This window comes from Glycine soja, chromosome 9 (genome assembly GCF_004193775.1).
Source record: "Glycine soja cultivar W05 chromosome 9, ASM419377v2, whole genome shotgun sequence".
In the NCBI taxonomy this organism is placed as follows: Eukaryota; Viridiplantae; Streptophyta; class Magnoliopsida; order Fabales; family Fabaceae; genus Glycine; species Glycine soja.
Genome location: NC_041010.1, coordinates 40,060,633 through 40,074,368, shown reverse-complemented (window position 1 = coordinate 40,074,368; position 13,736 = coordinate 40,060,633). Strand labels below are relative to the sequence as shown.

General features: G+C 31.7%; 1 protein-coding gene across 3 annotated transcripts; it reads right to left on the bottom strand.

Moving 5' to 3' along the window:
• Positions 1-993: 993 nt before the first annotated feature.
• LOC114368876 (protein tesmin/TSO1-like CXC 5) lies at positions 994-9,488 on the bottom strand. 3 transcript variants are annotated; one of them, XM_028326154.1, is made up of 8 exons: positions 8,961-9,487; positions 7,047-7,154; positions 5,255-5,432; positions 4,015-4,368; positions 3,536-3,636; positions 3,369-3,463; positions 1,724-2,143; positions 994-1,549 (listed from the first exon to the last, which is right to left on the bottom strand). In XM_028326154.1, the coding sequence occupies exons 1-8, from the start codon at positions 9,155-9,157 to the stop codon at positions 1,323-1,325; spliced, it is 1,680 nt and encodes a 559-aa protein (XP_028181955.1). In that variant the 5' UTR covers positions 9,158-9,487; the 3' UTR covers positions 994-1,322. The 3 variants fall into 3 exon arrangements, with proteins under 3 accessions (XP_028181955.1, XP_028181956.1, XP_028181957.1); XM_028326155.1 differs by having other exon boundaries at positions 7,047-7,146; XM_028326156.1 differs by having other exon boundaries at positions 1,379-1,549; positions 1,720-2,143; positions 8,961-9,488.
• Between the last annotated feature and the right edge of the window lie 4,248 nt (positions 9,489-13,736).

The following is a 13,736-nucleotide window of genomic DNA, read 5'->3' as shown; positions in this document are numbered from 1 at the left end:
TTATTTAGTCAATATAACTTTCAATGTTTTGTATTATTTATTCATTTTAATTTTTTTTAAGAATAACCTCTTATCTTATATTTATTTTAATTTTTATCATTAATTATCAATAAAATAAAATATTGTAAAATATTTTAAATTTAACTGCATATTTTTAAAATCATTATTGTTCTTAAAATAAATTTTAAAGTAACTAGAGAAAAACATAAATTTGAACATTATTATTAATATAATATTATAATATTTATATAACTAACTATTTTTATGATCTTTTGATTTTAAAATATATAATATTAACTTTTACTTATAAAAATTATATAACAAAGAGGATTCATCACATACTATAATATTTAATGTTATTATCATAGTATTTATATAACTAACTTTTTCTGTCATCTTTTGATTTTAAATATATATTATTAACTTTCAACTGTAAAAAATTATATAACAAAGAGATCATGTGAACAATTTAATCATATTTTTAATTGGCTTATTAAAAATATGATACCAAATTTGATTATTAGATATTAGATATAATATAAATGACTAATTTTCAAAAAAAAAAAAAAGGAATGTAAGTGATCCAAGTTGGATCAAGTTTGATCAGTAATAGTGCAAGAGTATAAGTTATGTAAAAACACCAATAGCAAAAACTAGCGAGGAAACAATAAAAAAAAGAAAGAAAAAAATCTTATAGTGGGGATTCTAATTCTTGATACGCTTCTTTGCTCCTATCAACAAGAATGAAATAGGCAATTAACCTCTTCAAAATAATAGACAACCAAATTTCCAAATCTAAAATATTTAAACATTCAATGGCCTAGCCAAAGTCGGTAACAGCTTATTGAATTATTACAGAGCTCAAACCTCAATGCTTGAAAATATTACTGGCAATACAAAGGACATAGTAATGAACAAGGCAGAATTAAAGGGAAGCATGGAAAAATCCCTGAATAAAAAATGTATATTTTAAATTACAAGTTATGGAAGTCATTCAACGAAAAATCTAAACGATATAATTTATGAAATTATAACTCAGCAATTTACAAGCATCGCAATAAAGCAATGTTGAAGCTGAAAAATTAATTTAGATATGTATGAATGACCAAAGTAGAACAAGAAAATTGATAAAAAGAAAAAAAAAATATCCTACATGCGCTAATGGCGGGGCCTGTATGCTTAACAGACCTTTCAGATAAGGCAGAAAATGAAGAATGGCAATGTTTTTATAATTATAATACACAAGCTCTAGCATACCTTAAAGACATTCTTATTTTTTCTTTCAATCGTATCTCTGCACATCCTTCTAAGTTAGATTCCTTTCATATCTCTTTTTCGATCTTCACCTTGGTCTCCCCATTTTCAGCAATATTACCAGGGATCATAGATGTCGAAGTTGTAGCCAAAGGTGAAACAGCAGGTTTAGTAACACCATTGCTAGTGGTTCCGTGCTGTAGCACTATCTGAGAACTGGTATTTCCAATGCCATTGATGATTGGGTCCTTTTGACTCTCTAATTCATTTCTGGCCAACGAAGAACACTTTGTTTCTGAAAATAGGAATATAAATTAATCATTTTTAACAATAAAGCAAGTAATGCAGAAATGTGGCTTTCAAAATGGAAAGGTGATGGTCTTCTCGCCAAAGCCCCAACGACACAAAAGGATTTTATGAATGTTTCCATAAGTAAAATTATAACTAAAAGAGGAAAATATTAACTTGCCGTTTATTTCTCCCATGGTGATAACCCTATTGAGAAAATCTCTAAACTTAGTTAATACGATCCTTTCTTGCTCAGCATAGACCTCTGTCATTTCTTGTCCATAAGGAAATTGTGAAGATGTATTGCAAGCATGGGCCATTGGCGCAATGGGGGAGGCAGCCGTCATGAACATTGTATCTTGCTCATCACACATCAAGGCTAAAGTCCCAGGAGACATTGGTCTCCCTTTTGGGACATCAGCACCATCTGAACTGGAATTATCTGGGCTAATTTTATCTGTTTGGTTTGCACTCGAACAATCATCTGCCACAGTCTTCTCAACACGACCTTCCTTTTGACTTGGTAATTGCTCTTGACTTGAAGAAGCAAGGGAGGTTTCTGTCTGATCTTCTGCTTGCTTTTCCATTAAAATTTTCTGGTCTGATCGTAATAGTAACAATAATTGATGAGGAAAAAGTAATTAATGACATATACATTAACAAGGCTGAAGTCACTTGGTATGTTACAAAATGCATAATAAAGTGATAATAAAACTAGCAGGTTGTAGCCTAAAATAAATTGATGCAAAATATCTTAGGATTAGTCTCACTACTTATTTATTATCTCATGATTTGTTTCCGTAGTTAGGATTATGATCTAGTATTGGTATATAAATAAAGTTTAGTGATTCATGTTGGGCATCACATTGTAATGCGTCATAACAAGTTAATATCAATTTCAGAGTATTTGGTCTCTATAGTCTATTCTCTCCTTTCTTTCCCTCTATAACTAAAACACTATAATTTCAACAAATGTAAATCCTTGTATTTATTGCTTTTAGTGTGTGTATAATTTTGATTTATATTCCCCACTGTATAATTGACATACAAATTTCATCACATCCTCTCTTCCTTAACATGGTATGACAGCTTAATGTAATCCTAAACTTTGTATAACTACTGAATACACAACCCACCAATTTTTTTGTGAAAAAGCCACATGTGAATAAAAGAAGAAAACAGCCAGCAATATATTCGGTTGTGGATTTACTATAATAGGGTATTGGATTTATTGGTTGAAAATACGCTGAAGAAAAACCTAGTCTCACTAATCACTGAACCATATTATGAGTCCTTATGCAACCTCTATCCCCTTTTTCTGGCCAAATAAAACATTTTGTGTGCTGACCATGATTGTAAATCTTGCTTGCTAGATAATACAATTTCGAGTTAACAATTTTAAGTACCAAAACAAGGTAAACTCACTTAGTCACTTCTGCATAAGCTTATTTGCAAAAGTTTTCTCATATAGCTTCTCTAAAAGGTGATTTTAAACTTGTGCATAAGCTAATTTTAGCTTATGAAGAAGTTCATTTCAATTTTTTATTTTATTTTCTTCTCCTAGAAGTGCTTTTGGATAAGCTTATCCAAACAAGCCCTTACATGGAATCAGAGTTTGAGGACAATTGAACAAGTCTAAAATAGAATTTTGTGTTTTTTTTTCTCCAAAAAATGCAAATGCAGCAGTTGAATAAAAGTAACAGAGAAAAAAGACTTTTTCTAGGCTAATAGCAGCCATTCATACAATGAAGAATGAGGAAAACATAATGGACTTTCAGATATCAATAGCACAAGTGGTGATTAGTGACGTATGATGTCAAATATACCTGTAAGTGTCTTTGCAGCTTGTCCTGATACTAGAACCAGAACTGAGCATAGCTCCTTGAGGTGCTGTGGTTGTATAATGTCTGCTAAAAGAGACCTTCAACAATAATCAAGTTAGCAATTAAGTGTAGTAAATTTATCTTCATTTCATATTTATAACAAATATTACCTGTACATAAACTTTGAAGGACCTAATGTGGCAGTTCCAACACGAGCACCTGAGACAGGTGACAAGGATGAGGAAGGTGCTGGACCTCTGACATGGTTTACCTGTGGGCATTAAAAAAATAAAATAACGATGATAGTGTAGAAAAGTCAACAAATAAAAAATGTCCAATACTCATGACGATAGCATTCACTATAATTGCAACACAAGTCATCATGGTATTGAAACAAAAGCTTTAGCCTTGGACTTAATAGCCCCTTTTTTTTCCAAATTAAAATTTGAAAGTTCAGAAAAATAGAGGAGCCAAGTTCAGTTTAATCACCCTTTAAATAAAATGATAATCAATTCTTAACAAGAACATAGTTATGTGACAAAAAATAGTTGTCAACTGGACTAACTGTTCTCTATTTCTCTGATAACAAACCACTTAATTTAAAATAAACCCCTGTACTAGTATGACTTTTGCTATGAGCAAGTTTTACCTGTTGTCCCAACTTGCTAATGGATGGATCCTTGGTTGTAGGCCAAAAGAAGAGTTCCTGACCTTTTCTTTTCTTGGATACTGGAGGCGATGAATAGCCAGAGGAACCAATAGCTCCAGTTATGGCAGCATTTGCCGCTTGCTGAATATATGCCATGTTGTTATTTTGATCTCCATGAAACAAAGCCTGTCTCTCTTCACTTCCCTCAAAATTCTTGCAGTCCATGCATTTACAATTTTCAGAACAAAGAATGTTGGCTTGGAAGCATTCACAATACTTCTTGAGGCACCCAGATTTTTTACAATGACACCCCTTGTTATGTTTTCCTAATATTAAAACTTCCCCAGCCTCCTCCTACATTTATTTTCAAAGTTAGATAGTCAAGACTCAAAACTAGAAAAACTAAAGATTTTTTAAATATAAAATACAAAAAAGAGGTTCAAGTTCAGCACATTTTTCTTTTACAAGGAATATTATAGTCCAGAAACCTTAATTCATCATTTATGTAGAGCGTGCATAAAAGCACTTGCCAAGTAATTTAATGGTAAGCTCCCATCTTTGCATAAAAATATGCCATGAAAAGTCCAACTTCTTGCAAAGATATTACTTATAGGAACATGATTCAAAGAATATTATTTATCTGAGTTACTTCTAAAATTCTAATTAAATTTTAGCATTTTATAATTTATATTGACATTATATCCTTAAGAAGCAAAACAAAAGCAGATGTAAATAAGGAAACTAAAAACAAAATGAATTGGTTTCATCAAGAAGAAAATCATTTTAGTACATTGACAATGGGAATAATTGATCGAAATTATAACTTGATAAAATAAAATCAACATAGTGAAGGGCATGGGCCAACAGAAAATTGATTTACACTCATAAGCAAAAGGCTTAATTCCATGATTATCAATTGTGGAATGTTGCACCTAATTAATTGGAATAGCATGTTTTTACTGTGGAAAAAAATCTCATGCAGAAAGTGACCTCCCATCACATACAGAAAATATCCCTTTTCCATAAAATTCCACAATAAACAGAAAGAAAAGATAATTTGAGCACAACCAATGTTTGGCATTATATAGCACCATATAAAATTTTCATAGTATGCTCCAACAAAAGAATAGTTGAAATTTTTTTAAGCAATGTAGCACCATATATCTAGCTGATCTCGTCATCCAAAAAATAAAACATTAGATACAACATCACCAGTCACAAAAAAGTTAGAACTAGGTACCCTGCTATCACGTGTTCCATGAGGACTGCTAGCAATTTTGGGCCTAAATGCATTTGGATTGCGCTCTAAGGTAGCTTCAACAGCTTCTCGTCTAGCAGCCTCATTTTCAACATTGTTGAAACAATTTACACAGTTGCAACCATCACAATATATTCCTGATGCAAAACATTCACAATACCTGCTCAAAATATTTCAAAAATTAGTGTGATACAGCAAACAATAAGTTGCAACAACAAAATGCCCTCTGTTGAAGGAAAAAAAATGACAGAAGACAGTAATTTTTTTACATAATACCCTTTCAGATCCTTTTCAAAGAAAAATATATTTAAACTTAAAAAATGCAATTTTAAAATAAGCGTTATTTTATAAAGCATTTTTTTATAAAGCAGATAGGATTTGCTTATTAAAATAAGCAGAAAACTATTTTTCAAGCAGAAGCAGTTTAGACAAACATACTAAAAAAACAGAAAGTTGCTTATTTTATTAAAATAAACACTTTTTTCAACAAATTTAAACAAACTGGCCTAAGAGAAGAGGGGAAAACAAAATGGAGCAAAATAAGAATGAGTCCTTCACCATGAGGCAACTTAACTAACAAAAAAAAAATCAAATTTCTAAAGTAAAATCAGTAAAACACAGGTAATAACTCTGAACTTAACCATAATAAAAACAAAGAATAAATAAATGGATTCATTTATGAAAATTCCTTTTTTTTTAATATGAAAAAAAGGAAATAAATTTCTGACAGAAACAATTTACTAATATACTATGAACAGCAACAAGACGACATACTTCAACAGAATTGTGGATACCTACTTAAGAACAATTTTGCATTTCATATTTACAAATGTGAGAACACAAGCACACACATGGCATGTGTGTACACATTTGCCAATGTGAGCTTATAGCCTTCTACTTTACAGGCACATGTTCCTAGTGACACATGCACAAATGGTTGTCAAACTCACATGCCAACTTGTAAACTCGTCTTAGTTTACAATCTCAGATATGCAAGTCTGTTTAACTCGCTACTATAATAATTTTCTGGTAGGCTCAGTCGAACTTATGTAGAATTGGACAAAATAACATAGACTTGCGAGTTGAAGACTGATTACACAAGTCTACAATCTGCCCCATTTCAGACCAAAATAACATGCTTTGTTTGTATGAAAAACCCAATAGGGCAGGGGGTTCAAACATCTTGCCCAGTGCTCACATAAGGGCTCGTTTCACCTCATCCAAACAGCCTCTCCTCTTCTTGATTTGTAAGCTGACAGCTTTGGAAGGGATCCAAAGCTTCAAACAGAACCATCTCCTCTGTTTGAAGGCTTTCGAGCTTTGTACTCCTCTGCTTCAGCTTCAAAGCTTGTGTTCCAACTTCGTTCCTCCAAACTCGTTGTGAGCCCCCTCTCCTCCCTTCAGTAGTTAATTTTGTGATATTGTGATTTTCATGAGCTTCAATCTTCCAAGCTTGTACCATCCTCAGTTGGTTTGGGTCTTATTAATATGATATCAAGCTCTGCTATTCTTTGTTATAAACCCATTATTCTGTTGAACTATTCTGGTTTGCTACTTTTCTTTACAAAAGAGTTGATATGTTGAATTATTAGTGTTAGTATTATGTTCATGCATATATGTAATTTATAGTTTTTTGAAATATTATTATTATAATTGGGTAAACTATTAGTTTGTGAATCGAGTCTATGGAGGGTCCACTAGTTTAAGTAAACTCTCGAATTTGACAACACATCCACACACACACACATGCACGCAGAGAGAGAATTTTGCTTACAGCTTTAAGCATTTAGAGTGTTTACAATTGCACTGTTTTTGCTTCTTTGGAGTAGCATCTTTGATTTCAAAGTTAGGTCTTGATCTTGATTTTGGAGATTCTGGTTTCCTGAAAAAGTAAAGGTTAGTTAATTGAAGACCAGAACATATAGTTTGAGCCACTCAATATAATATTCAGAGTTATCATGTACAATTCAACCAAAACTTTAAAATGATTTACTACAACTAGGAATTGCCTGCTTCACTTCAAGCTGTAACTTCTGGCACATCCAAATTGTATGAGAAAATAATTTGGAAGAACAAACCAGATCATTCACATTTTGTGAGAAAATACTTTGGAAAAAAGAGCCAGACATAGATTGATGTACACAAAAGAGAAAACATTAGTGATGAAAGCATATTATAAAATAACCCCCCGAAAGAAAAAGGCTGCTCCTTGCCATGATATGATCGAAAGCATTGTTATCAATGGCGGATGGGGGAACATGGTGGAAAGCTGAAATTTCGTCATATAAACATGCCCAGTGTTGTTAAATGGTGGCCATGGAGGAATGGCATAGCGGATTTTTTGCCAACTGCCATAGGCAATTTGTGAAAGGAGGCCCACCATAGCGGCTCCATAAGGCACAATGGCATGTTTATATGGCGGAATTTTGGCCTTCCGCTATGTTTTGCATTCCGCCATTGATAACACTGAACACGCCATTCCGACATGGTGGCACCATGGCCGCTATTTAACAACCCTAATCGAAAGTGAAGAAAACAATATGCATAATCTGCATTGAACATAACCCTTGCCCCCAGCCCAAAAGGAAAATTAATAGAAATTTCAATTCACAAGTATTTTAGTTTCATAGGTAAATAAAATACAAAAGAAACCAACGTATCCATAACACAAGAATCCAGGAAGCCAGGATACTTTAAAAATGTATGCGATAGGGGCATCAATTGCATCTTTTACCAATACAAGAGTAGATACCACATTGTTGACAAATGATAATTTGTATTATTATGCGAAGGATAAGATAACAACAGCAGCAAAAACTAAAGCCATCCCCCCACTAGGTGGTTCAGCTACTTAAATTGAACAACGCCATTGTGTTGTGTCCAAAACCAATTCTTTAGAGAGACCATCTAAATCTAGATCCCTTTTAATTCTTGGTTTACCACTACCTTTAATTATTGGTATATCCCCCATCTGATCAACTCTTCTAACTGGGGCTTCGATTGGTCTTCTTCTCTCATGTCCTCCCAACCCTTTTACGTTTGATCCTACCATTATGTCGTATCCTATTGTACCCATATCCCACACATCACACACGTGTCATGCTGAGACTTGTATCCATATGCACGTGCCATAGGTAAGAAAAAATTTAGAATACTTACATCTTACAATCATCCCAACCATTAAAAGCTCAAATACAAACGGAAATTACTATAAACAACTTCATAAATTATGTTTGCAAAAACGCTTACAAGTCACTAAAGTTCTAAAGTTCCTAACTTACTAATGTAAGTCACTAAAAACAATTTATACCTCCCGCCATCTTATTCCCACTGGAAGAAGAAACTACAGTAACAGCAAACCAAAGAAAACATTTGAATCAAGAGCGAGCGAAAGTAAAATAGAACGGAAATGATTGCAAAAATTGCCTTTTGTTAATAGCAAACCAAGACATTCCACATGCACAGACAAGAATTAAAATCCCCCAAACAAAACAGTGACTCCCGTGACAAAATCACTGCCACACTCTAATTTGAAAACTAAAACCAACAACAACAACAAAAAAAAAAAGGAAACTCTAATCCACAGAATTTCAAGTGTTCCCAAGAAGCACACGATCAAAACTTCAACTTTTCAGACATCAAAAATTCAAAACAGAAAACAGACAGTAAATCATTTCAACAAACTCACCCAACCCTCGCATGAGGCGCCTGCGGCTGCAACGGCAACACAGCCACCGGTAGCTGCGGCGGTTGCGACAGCTGCGGATGCTCCGGCGCGCCGGTAAAATCAAGCTGCCGCGCCAGCTTCTTCGCCGGAGCAACAACTTCCGACAACGACGCATTCTTCGGAGCGCAATCACCTTCTCCTTCACCACCTTCCCCCATGGCAAGCGAAACAACACAAAATCCGAAAACTCTCACCGCAAATTCCGAATTCCGGCGAAAACGACCAACGATTACGGTTCTCCGGAGAAAAAAAGCGGCGATAGTTTGAAACCGCAGCTCGAATTGGAAGATTGCGCAGCTGGGGATTGCTGCGACTGTTGCGAAATTGAGCGGCGCGTGGATCCAAACGCGGCGCGCGAGGAGAGGGAGCTATGGAGAGAGAAAAAGAAGAAGGTTGCAGAGAGAGAAAGGATAGAAGAAGAGTGGGATTTGAAGAAGGTGAGAGAGGAGGAAGAAGAAGAAGAAAACGCAACACAATCACACACACTCCCTCTCTCTTCGAAGCTTTTGAAAATTCAATTTAGTTGTAAATAATGAACGGCCAGATCGCGTTGCCACTTCCATCCGACGCTCCACAAAGCATCGAATCCAGCGGACGGTCACGATTCATTGAAGAGTCTCCACGAGGAAGCACGAGCGGAAGGTAATCCAATGCTTCCCATGCTTGAAGTTTCCTTTCACTGTTTGGTTTTGTTTTGCATTTTTACTACTAAACTATTATTTCATTGAAATTTATATTTTTTAAGAACTTTTAAATTAAACTACATAAAAAAATTAATAATAATTTATAAAATCTATTAATATTTTAAACCTTCTATAATAAAAATTTTCAAATTTTCATCAATTTTAAATTAAATATATCTCAAAAAGTTAATTAAAAAAATAATATACATTATATAAACATAACAGTGTTATTATAAGTATAACAATTTGATTTGATTTCAAAAATATAAACCCCAAATCAAATAAAATCATTAGATTTAAGAAGAAAATGATCATCCAAACAAATGTAAAAAAGATTTATTTTGGTTTAATTTTTTATTTTATTGAAAATTTTATTTTAAATTGGTTTAAATTTGAACACCATTACTAAAAATAGATTTTTTTTTGAAAAATAATGTATGTACACCTATACACATAAAAATACAAGATTTATAGTAGAGAAAAGTATAAATAATATGTAGCATAAGAAGAAGAAAAATTATAATATATTTTTACTAACTTTATTTATTTATTTATTTTGTACGGTGACTGTTAAATATTTTTATATTTTAAGATATTAAATATGTTTACATATGTGTGTGTGAGTTTAATAAATATTTAAATGGATATTTTATTAGTTAAAGTAGTTCTTTAAATTTTTAATATAAAAATGAAAATTTTATTAGTTTGAGTTTAAAATAAAAAGTAATTTTTTCCGTAATATTCTTTAAGGTTTTTTGGGAAAATATTATTTTCTACCATATGGAAAAACATTGATACTACTTCTTGAGATTTTTAGTTTTTCATAAAAGAGTTTCTGTAATTAATAAAAAAATTAACTATGTATTTTAATTAGTCTTTAAAGATAAACAAATTAGTCTTATCAATTAACCTTTATTCTATAAATATAAGTCTTTACCCTTAATGTTCAGGCATTTTCTTTCTTGTGATATGTGAGTTAACCATTATTTATTATTCTTATATTTTTTATTGAATGATTAATTAATTTTAGGTCTCACTATATTTTTATTGTTCTATTATTATATATGACTAACGAGAGATTTCAACCCTTCAGTAATTTTTGTTTGAATTTAATTTATCAAGTTTTTAATTGTTGTATTCAAGTCCTTTTGTCTCTTTTTACTTACATAAAATATTATATTTCACATTTTTTTTAATTGACTGGATTTCATGATTTTCGTCTCATAGATATTTTGAAAAAAAATGATAACTTAGGAATTTTAAATAAACAAAAATTATGGTATATAATAATTGAAAAAAATAAAAGACTAAATTTAAAATATTAAAAGTTAAGATAACAAATTCAAAAGAAAAATGAGAAGCCAAAAATGCACATCTACCAAGGCAAAAGTACAATTAAGCATTGTTTTTAAATTTTTGTTTTACATTAAGATTTTTCTTTCAAATCTCAATTTTAATTGATTTGAAATTTTGATATGAGTTTTAATCCCATATATTATTCAGTCATATTCACAATTTTTTCAATATATTAGTTACTCCAATTCACAAATTAAGTTTTTAATATATTAACTATTTTTTACTTGATTACTTGAATTAACTATATTATTTTTATTATTTTTCACAAATAAAAAACATCTGTATAATGTATGATATATTTTCTAGCAAATATACATTTAAAAAATCTTAAAATTAGTTTTTATACTTGATATGCCTTAGAATTTATGGCTAATTTAATTATCTATTCATTTGTTTATTTTCTCACGTGAAGGATTATCCGGTGGAACAAGCACCACGGTAGGTAGAAAGTTCAGTGGAGATGCGACATGTGTGCTTTGGCATAATAATGGAGTCCTAGATGCTGGCTACGTGGAGGCTTCTGATTGGGTGCCATCGAATAATTGAAAAACGCACGGGTTGAAAACGAGGGATTCTTTTTTATTTTATTTTTTTCTGATTTTGTGGTTAAATAAATACATAATATTTTGTTAAGATTCTTTTGTTTTGCTCTGTTAAAAGTGAAAAAAAAAAAAAAAAACCTAGTTGGCACTAAAATACTGTAAAGGGATCCAATGAACTTGTTGGCTTAGAGGAGTATGAAATGGAGAGGATCCTAACCCTTAATTTGGTGAGAAAATCCTGATTTATGACTATCAATAATTTTTCTGGTGATCCATTCACATGAAACCCAAACCATCCCACGATGCCTCACCTTAGGACAAACCATCACAATATCACATATTTATTTAAAGTTTGTGATTAATCTTTGCATGACATACTATAATCAATTTTTTAGTTTATGAAACAGAATTAATAAGGCTCGATTACTTGTTAGTACCAAAAAATGGTCGGAATCATAATGGATTAATGGTCCTAGACCTTACAATAATTTTTTCACACGCTCCTTGTTGTAGACAACGAATTAATATAGATAACTATGATATTTTAATACAATGTCACACAGGCAAAATGTAGCTGTTATTCACCGTGGTACACACATATATTGATAAGTCTTTTTTGCTTTCGTTCAATTCATTTATCTTTTTTAATTTAAACTTAATAAATAGAAATTTGAAAATTTGTTTTATTTTCGTTAGGATTAGAATACTTTTTAGAATATTTTTGCTGGTTTGTTTTGCTGCAGGACAAATTGAAAGTTCAATGCAAAATCAATGGCTTATTTGCTTCTGGAAGAAACAGCATGGTTACGAAGAGATGCAATATAAAGGGTACTAGTGTTTCAAATACTATTAAATACGACTCCATTGTCACATTAATTATGCTCTTTCTAAAGGATCAATCGACAGAAGGGATTCAATATAAAGGGTAGAAATTGTTGCGGATGCCATGTCATAAGAAGGTGTTTCAAGGATTAATTTTAAAATTTTCATATTCCTATTAACCGCATGAATTATAAGATGGCCTTTAACCTCTATGGTCAAGAGAAGACATTGAATAAAACTGGCTAGCTACATTTAAAAATAGGTTTAAAAAAATAGTCATAGTTATGATTTCTAAACTTATTTCTTTTAATCTCTTTATATTTAATAAATGAATTTTTTAGTTCCTGAAGTTTAATAACTATATGTTTTTAGTCTCTAAAATTTACATTTTAATTCTAAAAAAAATTCTACGGTTAATTTTTTTTTTATTAACCATGAGCCAATCCTGCACTATGAGCCTACTAATGTAATAGTTAAGAGGATTTTCCTAACGCAAACTAAAAAAATCACATTCAACAAAACAAGCTAGCTAGCTAACTTGAATTTAAATTGATGCAGTGACCAAATTAGGCTCTTCCTAATCCTATTGCCAAATGTCTAGTTAGGCTTGTACGAATATTCTATGATGGTCTCGCAAATTAATGAGGGTCACAATAATATTAACCACCATTTGATAATGCAACAGTTTGTGGGATATTTTTTATTCAAGTTACTAACAAGGATCACAATAATAGCAACCTTCGTTTGTAATAAATTTTGATTTTGATTTTGATAATGCAAATAGTAGAAATGTACTCCTATAGCGTAAAAAGAATTAATGGTGGTTGCAAAATGACACTGAATAGCTTGGAAGAGTGATTTATAGGTGACGGCCAAACATCATTTAATTTGTGGAGAATGTAATAATTTGTATGACAGTTAGAGGTTATTTGGTAGAAGTGAGAGAAGATAAAAAAAAGAATGAAATACATAGTAAAATTTGATAAAACTCACATTTTTATTCTCTAAAACTCTCATTTTTTTTTTCCATTATACCAAACATACACTTAGGAATACGTAGGCTCACAGGAATACGTTGGGTCAGTGGTTCCATACCCTGCCTTTTTTTATTTTCCCTTTAAAGCACCTTCCATGCATTAGTTTAGCTTAACTGAATAAAAGGGCATATTGATGATGTGCAACTAAAGAGTCCTTATTCCCTTTTTGACACCCCTCTTACTAGCTTTAGGCATAGGTACACTTTACAAATATCTCATCTTATTCTCCCTTCATGTCATGATTTATTTTAAAAAATGTCTTGCTCAAACATTTACGAACAAAAAACAAAATAAAAA